This window comes from Lissotriton vulgaris, chromosome 3_1 (genome assembly GCF_964263255.1).
Source record: "Lissotriton vulgaris chromosome 3_1, aLisVul1.2, whole genome shotgun sequence".
Lineage (NCBI taxonomy): Eukaryota > Metazoa > Chordata > Amphibia > Caudata > Salamandridae > Lissotriton > Lissotriton vulgaris.
This window is the reverse complement of record NC_141689.1, coordinates 1,155,490,280-1,155,503,024: the sequence shown is the minus strand read 5'-3', so window position 1 is coordinate 1,155,503,024 and position 12,745 is coordinate 1,155,490,280. Positions and strand designations below refer to the sequence as shown.

At 43.7% G+C, this 12,745-nt stretch overlaps 1 protein-coding gene across 3 annotated transcripts in view; it reads left to right on the top strand.

Moving 5' to 3' along the window:
• The window catches only part of LOC147727604 (protein NipSnap homolog 3A-like), a 281,171-nt gene extending 271,656 nt beyond the window's left edge, over nt 1–9,515 (top strand). For all 3 annotated transcript variants that reach the window (XM_086961637.1, XM_086961638.1, XM_086961639.1), the window contains one exon: nt 8,068–9,515. In XM_086961637.1, coding sequence (XP_086817763.1) covers nt 8,068–8,144 — 77 coding nt within the window. In that variant the 3' untranslated portion in view covers nt 8,145–9,515. The remainder of the gene's footprint in view (nt 1–8,067) is intronic.
• The last annotated feature ends 3,230 nt before the right edge of the window (nt 9,516–12,745 follow it).

Sequence of the window (12,745 nt, the reverse complement as noted above, 5' to 3'; positions counted from 1 at the left end):
TTCTAAACTCCATTATTGTCTTAGATGCTCAGAAACTATATGCTACAACTCCATCCTCTACTGTGTCCTGTGACAAGGAAAGTAAAAAATTGGATTCCGTGGGCAGAAAAGTCCACAGGATATCTGGGGTTTCTATGAAAGCTGCTAGCGTAACTGCTCTCCTATGGAGTTATGACAGGTTGCTGTGGAACTGCATTCAACAATTCATGGAATATCTACCTAGAGATGAGCATCAGGACTTCCAAGAAATTATCAATGAAGGCATGATGGTGTCAAACCAGGTCATTAGTGCTGCAGTGGATTCCTCTACTCTAGCAGCGCATGGCTACTATCATGGTCTAGCACTTCGGCGCTCTTCTTGGCTGAGACTCACAGACTTGAAACCTGACGCCCAACACTATTTGTCTCTCATGCTGACGATGAGAAGTTTTGAATGAAATCAGAGCTCAGCACTCTGAAAACTGTCAGTTTCGAGAAAAGGCGGGAATATATGAGACACTCCTATTGGTCCTTTGATCTCCAGTATGTACAACAGGGGGTTCAAATCCCTAATTTTGTTCAGGGGCAGGAACAATCATCTCAACAGCCACACTGACACCAGCAACAGCGCTGTTAGTCAAGAGGCAGAGGAGTTTAGCAATCATCTGCCCAAGCCACTAACCCAACTGCTGGCGAACAATGAGTCGTCTCTTCCCCCCTTCGCCATTACCCACTTTGGTTGGGGGGGGGGGGGAGTATAACATCCTATGTACAAGAGTGGTGAAAAATAAACTACCAACAAATGCGTTCTGAATATTGTAGAACAAATAGGCTCGCTCAGATTCAAATATCCTCCACCATCCATTCCACTGAAGAAACCATCCCTCTTCCATGGGGGAAAACTGCAACAAGAAGTTTCCATCCTCTTCCAGAAACACATGGTGGTAAAGGTCCCCTCTCACCTGAGCGGTATGGGAATTTAGTCTTGTTAATTTGGAGTGAAAAAGAAAGGACTGAAGAAGTACAGATCCATTTTAGACCAAAAGAAAGCAAACAAGTGTATTTGGAAACAGAAGTTCTGAATGCTGGCTCTTCATAAAATCTACTCTCAGCTCCTTCAGGGGCGCAGGCTATGTTCAATAGATCTCTAAGATGCCTATTTTCGCATCCCAGTAGCCAAGAAACATAGAGAATTCTTGAGGTTCACTGTAGGAAAGGACCATTACCAATACAAGGTTCTTTTGGTCATTAAGATATTTTTGTCCCAAAAAGCAAAACGGAATTTATCATTAAGCTATCATGACTCTCCATCAGCTTGATCTGCATTTAAATCGCAACAAATCAATTTTGATACTGGTTCAATTCCTCCACTACTTGGTTGTAGACAGAAAACACTTAAATGCGTTTCCATAGGAGGAGCCCCGATTATCTATCCTTCTGAAATGCCACAAACTGCAGACAATAGTCCCTCCAATGACTAGACAAGTTTCCTCTCACCTGGGACCGATGGTGTCATGCTTTTTTCTGTTCCCGAATGCATATCTTTACATGTCTTCTCCAACAATGCCTAGAGGACCGATGGGATCAACTCTCAGGACGACGGGTGGGACAGGGTGATACTGGCCACTCACGCAAAACACATAGCTGCCAAGGTTTCAGATTGCTATGTGTGACATTTTCATAATTTCAGTGCAATTATGAGTGACATTTCAACAACCAAGAGTGACACCTTCTTGTGAGCAAAATCAATTAATAAAGACGAGGGAAGCATATAAATATCAGCAATTACACCCGACTGAGGAATGAGAAACTTTAAGAAGATCTTAAAACTGCTATAAAGCATCCAGAAATGGAAGGGTACTTAGGTGTGAATGTGCGAGGCTTGCTGCTTCTAAGATCCTCATGCCCATGACCCCCAGGACCTCCAGTCTCGTCCTCCCTCAGTTCTGGGGCGCTCCATTCGCCTTACTATGCCTCTCACATTCCTACGGCACCACCCAGACTGCAGGTACAGAGAGCACGTGCAGACTCCTACTACAAGTGTAAATGTGTGAGTCGCTCTGCTTCTAAGCACCTAACACCATTTATCCATGTCCCCTCCATCCCTCCCTGAGTTCTGAGGTGCTCCTTCTGCCCTACTATGCCTCTTACAACTCTAAGGGGTCACCCAGGCTGCTGACACACATGTAGGGTCATGATACATGTGTGAATGTGCTAGATGGTCTGCTTCTTAAACACACCACTGCCACCCAGAACCTCCAGCACTCCTTGAGTTCTGAGGCGCTCTCTCCGCCCTACTGTGCCTATCACACTCATAAGGGGACATCCAGGTTGCAAGTACAGAAAGCAAATGATAGATGAGCTATCTAAATTTAAAATTAAGAGTCAACAGCTGACTCGTGGATGCTGCTGCAGACAGGCACGGACGTTGACTGGGCAACTAATAGCACTAAGCAGCCGAGGTACACAGCCAGCAGCATTATTTCAGAAACGACCCCTCGATTCAGTGACACCAAAAATAATTATAACCCCTGTTGCACAGATCTCAGCACATCACATCTTTCACAGAGGCCTAAAAACCACTGGCCATTCACCGGCGCAGCCTAATTAAAACGAGTTAGTACATGACGCTGCGGGCTCGCTCCATTCTAGAACTCTTGAAAAGTACAGTGAAACTAACTGCAGCCAGACAGATTAGTATTAGAATGTACTAAGCGATGGGAACCGAATGAGACAGTGTAAATGCTCATCTGAATTTCTGTGCTCCTGTTCTTAGTGATGGTTTGAGCCTGGGGCTACGTGGGGACACAGCGGCAAGGACTGCAGTGCTAAGAAGTTTGAAACAGACCCCCGGGATGGCAGGAGAAGAGCTCGAGTGGGAGCCTTACCGTAGTGCCTGAGGGACCCGCATATTTTGTGCTCACAGTGAACCATGGTTGCCGGCACAAAGGTCAGGCCCTGAGTCTTCTCAAGGCACAAGAGGTGGGAAGGGCAAGCCTCTGCGAATACACGAGCGAGAGAGAAACGTAAGGGCAGGGATGCAGCCTGACTGGCATCACGGACTCTGCAGCAATGGTGCCAGGCTCAGGCCGTGATCCACTCCGCCACCCCCCCCCCCCGCCAATCATTTAATTTTAAACAACGGCCGGCCTTAGTTCAAGCTGACTGTCCCTGGTTTGAGTTCTATTGGGCCTGGCACTGGCTGCTGCACCAATCTTACAGTTCAGTGAGTGTCGCAGAAGACTCCCATGATGTCCGATCACTCCACTGCACTCTTTCTCAGCCGTAGATGGCAAAATCGCATTCACCGCTTGTGGCGGCCATCATAAGCCCCACAGCATGGGGGCCCCTACGAGCAGACAGCAGCGCTGAGAAAGCCAAGTGCGGATCTCCCTGCAAACCAATGAGCCCACGCAGTGCTCCCGCAGTGCCAGGTGGCAGCAGAATGTGACGTTCCCCGCGGTGCCACTGTGTAATTTTATCAGTTGGGCCCAGCCCTGGAGTCATGCTGTCTTACTCACTGCTGCACAGCACCATGGAATCACCACCTCCTGAATAAGATAGATACATTATAGTATTAAAGGACGATGAGCCTGCCAGCGGCTCCTTGGCTCAGCTGGAAGCCCCCAAGCCTGGGGGTACAGCGCGTACATGCCACAGGCTGCGCGCTGTCACCTACCAAACACGCAATTCCCTCCACTACACAGTGGCAGCTGGCCTATGCAGATATGCGTGACCATGAATTTCAGTGCTGTGATGCAGAGCACCACACTGAAATGCGTTACTCTAACACCTGATGCGTGATACTTGGCAGGGCTGAAAACAATCACTCAAGGAAATCTGCTAAAAAGAATGAATTTCAATCCAGATGTACCGACCCAAACCATAGTGACGGATGCCTCCCTAACAGGTTGGGGTGCTGACTTGGACCATCCACAGATACGAGGCAGTGGTCTCAGAAGGAACAGTCTTAACACATCAACTTTCTGGAGTCGAGGGCCGTACCTCTAGCCCTTAAGGCTTTTCTCCCGTCATTCAGGACTACTTTTCTTCTTGTTCAAGTGGACAATTCATCAACCATGCATTATCTGTACAATCAGGGAGGACGAGATTCAGACCTCTGTTCTGGAAGAACAAACAATCTGGAATTGGATAATATCGTGTAAACTCAGGATTACAGCGATCCACCTACTGGGAATCCAGTATGATCACTCAGACACCCTCGGCAGAATCAGTCAAGTAAATAACAAATGGATATTAAATAACTCTGTACTTTACGACAACCTTTCAGACGGGGATTTTCCCCAAGTAGATGTTTTTGCAGATGGGAAAAACAAAAAATGCCCAAGCTTTTCTTCAAGGTTTTACGAACCAGGTACATCAGGGAATGCCCTATGGATCAAATGTTCAGGCACATTTGTTTACGCCTCTCCTCTGATTCCCCTACTGCCAACAATGATTATCAAATTATTTTCTCCAAATATCTTTATTGGCATTTTATACAAATAAAAAAGACATTATTTAGTTTGTACATAAACTTAGAACCACAGCAACATTCTGAACTTGTTTTACTTCTTAGTTTTCTACATTTCACCATGTCTAAACTATGCTCAGTTGCTGGGCCTCAATCCATAACTTTTAATTAGCAAGGGTATCCTCTATTCCCTGTTTAACTCCCCTCCCTACCCTCCCAGCCCCATATCTTAGTCCTGGCGTCACAGCACTTCCAGGGTCCCTTTTTGTCTATCTAATGTCTTTCCATATCATATCTTTTCCTTATGTCACGTGTTCTTTCTGTCTGTGGAATGCTATTAATGTGGGGTATTCATAGTGGGTATTGCTATTGATGTCTGCATATGCTTAATGTCTGATAACATTACTGACCATGCACTTAGATCGTCTTCCAGCTTTTCATCATGTCTGACCCTTTTCACACGTTTCGCTTCCGCTGTAGCCCATTGGCTCAAGTCGCTCAGCCACATCTTTATGCGCGGTGGGTTTGAACTCCATCAGTTTATAGCGATTTGTCGTTTCAATGATTATCAAGTTGTCATGCTCAAAGGCTAGAATGATTGTGGTTATTCTGAAGTGGCCCGACAATGATGGTTCATGGATCTACTTCACCTCTTTGAGTTTCCACACAGGAGGCTGCTGTGCACATTGGACCTCCGTCAGAAGTAGAGGCCAGATTCAACACCCCAACCTTCACACTTTGAACTTGGCTGCTTGGATTTTGAACTCATACAATATGGTCACTGAACCTCCCTCAAGAATGTATGGATGTGTTGAAAGAAGCCAAACAACCATCAACTAGCATTTCTTATTTGTTCAAGTGGAACAGATTCTGCATCTGGTGCTCTCAGAACAACTTTAATCCTCTCATTTGTCAAAAACATGCAGTTCTTCCATACCGCCTCCATTTGGCTAAGGCAAAATTACACAATTCTCCTCTATTAAAGATCAATTTGCAGCAATCACAGCTTACCGAAAATGTCCTTCACAAATGTCCTTTTTCAGAATACCTGTGAACAAGGATATTCTGGAGGGCTTTAATAAGATGTATCCTGTTCTCAGGAGACCTTCTACTTCATGGGAGTTAAATATTGTCCTTTCTTGCCATATGAGTCCTCCTTTGAACCCATTCATAAGGCGTGTGTCCAACAACTATCCTGGAAAACTTCCTTCCTAGTAACCCTTACTTCTGCTCATCGAGTTAGCAACATACATGTCCTGTGTTCCCATGAGCCATTTACAATTCATCAGTTACAGGGTAGTGCTGAGAACCCATCCTAAATTTCTCCTTAAAGTAGTCCCAGGTTTTCATGTCAATCGAACTGTTTCATTAAATTTTTTTTTCTCCAGAATCTCTCTTTTACTGCAGAGACATCTCTCCATACTCTAGATGTTAGGAGAGTGTTGAAGTTGTATCTAAATAGGCCGAACACTATAGCACCTTCCACACGGGGCTAATTCCCCTGCGGTGCGGGCCCTGGTGCTCGTGACGACCCCAGCTTGTCATGCTGCACAGTGTAGCTGTGCTCATGACTAGCTGAGCTTGTCCCGACTCTGCCCACTTCCATGGAATGCCTGCACCGGAGGGGAATTAGCCCCGTGTGGGCGTTCCGCTGCACATAAGAGTCGAAGGGGCTAAAGAAGTCAAAACAGAGTTTTGTGGACTATTGTCCTTTACGGACAGGTTTGGCCACTTTGTCTAGATGGATAGTCTCCTGTATAATCCTTTATCAAAAGGCCAACAAAACTCTGCCTGGAAGCCCTAAAGCACATGTAACTAAAGGTAAAATAGCTACTGCTGCATTACTTGGGAACATTCCAATTGTTGAGATTTGCAAAGCTTCAACTTGGAGGTTGGTTTACACCTTTACAAGACCCTGTTGTCTTGATTCAGAAGAGAGGGTAAATGCCAAAGTCGGGCAGGCCTCTCTGAGAAATGTGTTTGTTTAGTTACACTATTCCCTTTTATCTCCTCCCCTGCAGCATTATTGGGGATGAGCTTGCTAATCTATTCACTGCTTATGATTATCAATGGAAATCCTCTGAGAGAGAAGAAATGGTTTACATGTAATTCTGGTTTTCTCTCAGTGGAATCTCCATTTAAATCATAAGTAATCCCCCTCCTCCCAAGATGGAAGATATAAAGTAAGTATAGTTTTGTACTGCTAATTGTTTCGTCAAAAAGAACTAAGTAAACTGCCACCTGCATGGCATGATGGGACACTGGAGGTCAAGATGCCCTTAAAGGTATATACAGTATGTTATTCTCCTTGTTTTCAATGCTGCATCCTGGACAGCTACATTGCCATATATTTCCCCTTCTCTCACTTTAAAAAGAAAGAAGTTGAAAAAGTTTGTAAAGGATATTTTTAAAACATCACTTTTTAATATTTTCTAGTGACTTCTAAAGGGTTAAGCATTTTATCTTCCAAATGTTAAAGTAGTTGAAAATAATTTACATTGTAAACTGTTGTAAGGCTGCAAAATGTAACATGTGTCACATGTGCCTCCTGCCTTTCTGTAGTAAGCCAAAGTGAATGCGACTTTGAAAGAACTGCTCAGGGGTTCCTATATGTGGGCAGGATTATTCGGTGCTTATGATTTCAATGGAGATTTCCCTGAGAGAACTAGGGGCCCGATGTAGGTAGCCCTTTACCGATCCGAATCGGCCGAAAATACCGATTTTCGGCTGTTTCCGATCGGTAAAGGGCTACCGAGATGTAGGGGCACATTTTCGGTAATTTTACCGAATCTGTATCATTACCGAATCGGTATATTTACCGATTCGGTAATATGTACCGAATCGGAAAAATAATTACCGATTCGGTAATGATACCGATTCGGTAAAATTACCGAAAAAGCAATGTAGGTAGAAAATTTACCTATGGCACATGGCTTACAGAATCGGTATTTTACCATGGAATACAAATCCATGGTAAAATACCGATTCCTGTGTACATGCACATCTGTGCATGTACACATGTGCCATGTGACAGACAGACGTGCCCTTAGGGCATGTCTGTGTGCCACATTGCACACATGCCCGTTTTGGGGGTGCTAGAGGGTGTCAAAGTGACACCCCCTGCACCCTTGTGAATTCTTTAATTACCGATTCGGTAAATACCGAATCGGTAATGCCTAATCATTCCTATGGGCTTCAAAGCCCATAGGAATGAATGGGCATTACCGATTCGGTATTTACCGAATCGGTAAATAAAGAATTGTTAAGGATTCGGTAACGAATCCAGATGTTGGGACCTACATCCCATTTACCGATTTTGAAATACCGAATCGGTAAGATTCGGTATTTCAAAATCGGTAAATGGGATTTACCTACATCGGGCCCTATGATTTCTGGTTAGAAACCATTCTTTTTCTCTGTTCAGTAGGTAGTCTGTTTTACAAGATGCTAGCACCAAATAAGCAGTCTAGAATTCAGTCATAACTTGAACTAGAATGGCTGTTTGTGTCACTGTTATTAGTTGTTTGTAACATCTTTAAAGGTTTTTCAATATGCATGCCAAAATTATCGGGTTTGTCTATACTTGTTTTTTACACATTTCTATTCCATTGCAGTGCGTGAAAGTGTACGATTCCTGGTATCCCAGAAGAATAAGCTACTGATTCCTGCACCATTTTCACCACTGAAGTAGACTATAACACTTTTCAAACACCCATTCTATGGAAACCCAACTCGCTGATTGATGTAATATTTATACATCCTACCTCTAGTGGCTTTCATCATGAATATAAACTACCAGAGTTGATGACCATGTATTTTCCCCATTTATGGGTATTAAAAGTATTTATTTGCTGTTCCCGGGATCAGTGTCCTATTTAAATCCACCTTTGCTTCTCTGTTTCAGAAGGTACATTAATTGTTTTTCTTTTTTGCATTGTAGGCCGTTCCAAACTACTGAGTCTGACTGTTTGCACCAGTTTTCTAGAAACTCAGTCAGTACCAAATAATGTGTATGAGAAAGTGATTTTCAAAGATGCAAATATCTATTTTGTCTTTCTTTTCCTTTTATACAAAACAAAACATGGTTGTTTGTTGGAAGCTGCTGTGGAGCTAGATAATCATCTGTGTGCCTCACAGCACAACAAATTACTGACTGCTTTAAAATTTAAAGCATGGTTGTACAAGGTAGACCTTGGAGGGGTAGAACATCCTACATTTTGAGGACATCCCCAAATATGCATGTATATACAGTGGATCTAAATATAACTCCTATAGAAAGTGAGTGGTTATCCATAACATTTGGCATTCATCAGACCTTACCTGGCTTAGGTTGGATTTATTCCACTGGTTTAGAGGATGGAAGTGTAGTAGTACACATGTTTACCATAAATGGGTTAACTATTTTCAAACTTGTAATTTCGACAAATCAAATTCAACTGATTGTTTTTAGTTTTAGTACTTCTCCTAAATCCGTTATTTTCTACTGACTTTGTAGTGTGGTTGGAAGCACTTGGCAGTAAATAAAATGTTTTCTCATTTACTTCCCTCACCCTAATATCATGCTCGGCTCAAGAGACCAGGAGGCAAGAATTCCATGTTGAATTTACTGCATAGTTTTCCCCATTGTATCTGAGCACCTTATCCGCTTTTTTTGTCCGCTGTATTTTATGATGTAAGCATTTGTGATGTGATTAAGGTTTTCTGTTTTGCATATTTTCATGTGACATTCTTGACTGTGTGAACTTCCAGAGTTCTGTTTTTTTAAATGGCATGTTCCGTCTACTTTTCAGCTATGCTTTTTCTGTGTTTTGGAACATACCTGACAGAAATGTATTGTTCTGAATTGTACATGATTTTAAATGCTGCTCGATAAACCTTAACTTGCTCTCGATACAACTATATGCATCAACATATTGTAACATCCCAGCCACACTTGCTGTACTGATGGCACCGTAAAATATGAAAATTGTTTCAATCATGATCTGAAAAAAGAAACAGTTACTTGTAATCCAAGTTTTCCTCATGGAAATGTTGTTGAAGCCATAAACGCTGAATATTGCCATTCATGTGTGGAATCCTCAATATGTTTAATAAGAGATGATCGTGCATCTCAAAAACATGTATGTAAAGATATGTGTATGTGCATTAATTCCTTTACTTTAGATCATGTAGATGACGCACCCGCGAGCAACAGTATGCTCAATACGTGTTTATTTAGGCAAGACAAGCACCCACAATTTGGAACACTCTAGTGACATTGTGATAGTCCATCAAATAAGAGTGGGAGTGTGCGTTTTCTCTTTCAAGAGAGGTATATAAAGGAAGGGCTCTGTCATGTCATGGATAGATTGTGTTGCATCCTTATTGATAAGGCATCTAAGAGTAAGATCAATGTTGACTATAAGGAACTCCTGGTGGACTTGCAGAAGAAGGGTTTTATTGAGTGGGATGAATTCTAGTTTTTAAAGTGTGAGAGCATCCTAGAATGCTCCTCCTGTATTACCTAAAATCTATAAAGATCCGGTCAACCCCCCTGGGCACCCACTCACATCTGCAATTGGGAGCCTACTTGAAAACACTTCTTGATACATTGATTTTTTTCTCCAAGTCCATAGGTATCCAACCTCCTATATACAAGATCTAAGGCACTTTCTTTCTCTTATCGAAGGCATGCACTGGGAGAAGGATTATTTATTGATTACACTAGATGGGAACAGTTTGTGCATGAAACTGCACATGCCTCTGGGGTACAGACTTGTCAACATTTTTAGATCAAGCTCGCTATCCTATTTATTACAGTGAAATGTTGCTTGACGAGCTGATATTTTGTCGTCCAACAGTGTGTTTCTATTTTACTCAACTTTGCACAAGCAAGTAAAAGGATCTGAGATGGAGACCTGCTTTGCCCCAGCTATGTGAATCTTTACATGAGCTAGTGGGAGAAGCAGCTCCTCAGCATGACTAAGGTATTTGGTCAGGCCGTATCATGGATATGATTTATATACAATATATTTCGCATTTGCAATGGGCTAGATTGGGAGGTGCATGAGTTTATAGATGTTGGAAAACGAGGCAGCATCAGCAGGAGTAGGAATACAACATTTTAAGGCAATATGGCCGCCAAGCTGCTGTAGGAGGTAGTCGCACCTACTCCCTCTCCTGCATCATGTATGAGGCTGGAAAGATATGAAAAGATATGCTGATTTTCCAGATAATTCGTAGCAGTGAAGAAAGTTACGAGGCAATAAGGAAAGCACTGACAGTCCTACGGGGTTATTTCGAAGTGAAACTAACGAAAACGCTTAACCAAGGCTTTTCCGCACTGAAAAGGATGGCACAGCGCACAGGAGCAATCCCTAAATCAACAGCGTCAAGCAGAAGAACCGCTGTAGCAAGTGGCATCACCCAAAAGGCACAGCTCAAGAAAGGAGAGAAAGGAGAAAAGACAGAGAAAGCTGCCAAGGAAAAGGCTGAGTCTAAGGTTACACTTCAGGCGGGAGCCGCAGTGTCAAAGGAGCAACAACAGCAACAGAAGCGCCGTCAATCGGACAGCGGAGTCACGAAGCATGTGAACAGTGTACCTGGGAAAGATCGTCGACAGCCCACAGTTACGGAGGCTTTTGCAGCCAGAATGCAGCCGACGATCCTAATCACGGAAGACACAGCGGCCCCGGGCGCTGAAACAAACACGGAAGCTGAACGCTGTAACCGCGAGGACGCAAGCACGGTGGTTGCCAGGAAACCGGAGTCTCAGGCGTGCACGCAGGAGAGAGCCGCGCTCAGTGTGAAGGCTGCCGTGTCTGCTCTGGGAGGTTCAGACGCTGCTACAGATGCGGACACATTGGTGCTGGAGGAGGTAGGAGAATCAACGAATACTAACAATAATGAACAAATGCTGGAAGCTCTGTTAGAAATAGATATTGCACCCACGCCTGGGGACAGTAATACCCTAGTTCAATCCAACTGGGGAAGTATGAAAAGCGTAGAAAGTCGTGCTATAAAAGGGGGTAAAGGAAGGAGAATACGTTCCCCAGAGGCAGAAAAATTTTACACTGGGACAGAAGGCTCAGATTCCTCGCTGCGCTCAGAGGAAGAAGATAGCACTACTGATCTTTCACTAGGATCAGAGTCTGAATCCGAATCTGAAGGGTCCCACATTAGCGGACAGAGAAATAAAGATACACAGCGGAAAAAAAGGCGCACTATGATAAGAAGAGACAGAGACATTGATAGAGCCGCATCAAGTACAAACAGGAAATTACTATGGGACTATGGCAGTACCTCCAAAATGTACCAGGACCAAGAGCTAGGCGATACCCTTGATAACCACTCTATAAATATCTCTCAAGACGCAGCCGAAGCACCACCACAAGCGACTCTGGATGGGATGTTTGCCATGCTAAAACAAATGCATATTGAAGCTCGTCTGGAGAGCAGGAGAGCTAGGCAGGATACTAAAAAAATACAGGCGAGCATCAGGAAAATGAATAAAAAATACGAGGAAGTGGAAGAAAGAGTGGTACAGGTTGAGGAAAGAACCGGCAGGCTGGAGGACGAAGTTACAGACTGGCAGACGTCTAAAGTGGAGCAAGGGAAAGTGATAGAGGATCTACAATGGAAGCTGGAGGATTTCGAGAATCGTCAGCGAAGGAACAACCTAAGATTCCTGGGACTAGAGGAAGGACTGGAAGGGAATGATCCAAGAGGGTTCATGGTCAAACTGTTGAAAGGCGCATACCCAGAGTCGCACTGGCAGTGGGAACTAGAAATCCAAAGAGCGCATAGATTCCCACTGACGCAGAAGAAAACAAGAGACAATAGTCAGAATAGCCAGAAAGCCCTTCCTAGGGCAATGTTAGTTTTCTTTGGTAACTTTTTGGCCAGGCAAGAAGTTATGGAGTCTGCCAGACCAGAGAAAAAAAAATCATTTGATGGGATTACATTTTTTACGAGGCCGGACTTTTGCCACACGACCGTTGAAAGAAGATGGAAACTTAGGCAGTTAATCACCCCATTTCAACGTCAAGGTTCTGAAGCATACCTAATGTTTCCCTCAAAGCTGAAAGTTGTCACTGGTGGTCGAGTTAGAATGTTTTTTTCAGAAGTAAAAGCAGGCGAGTATCTCGCAGAAATTACGGAGAATCAGAAAGGAAAGAGAAGTAGGGAATCTGATCCAGTATAGGCTCTACATTTCAAGTCATATTGAAGCATAGGAATACACGGGCAGGCTGAGCAGGAGAGGGAGGCGACGCTGCAGCAGCGTGTAGCCACACATAGGTCATGACTGACCTA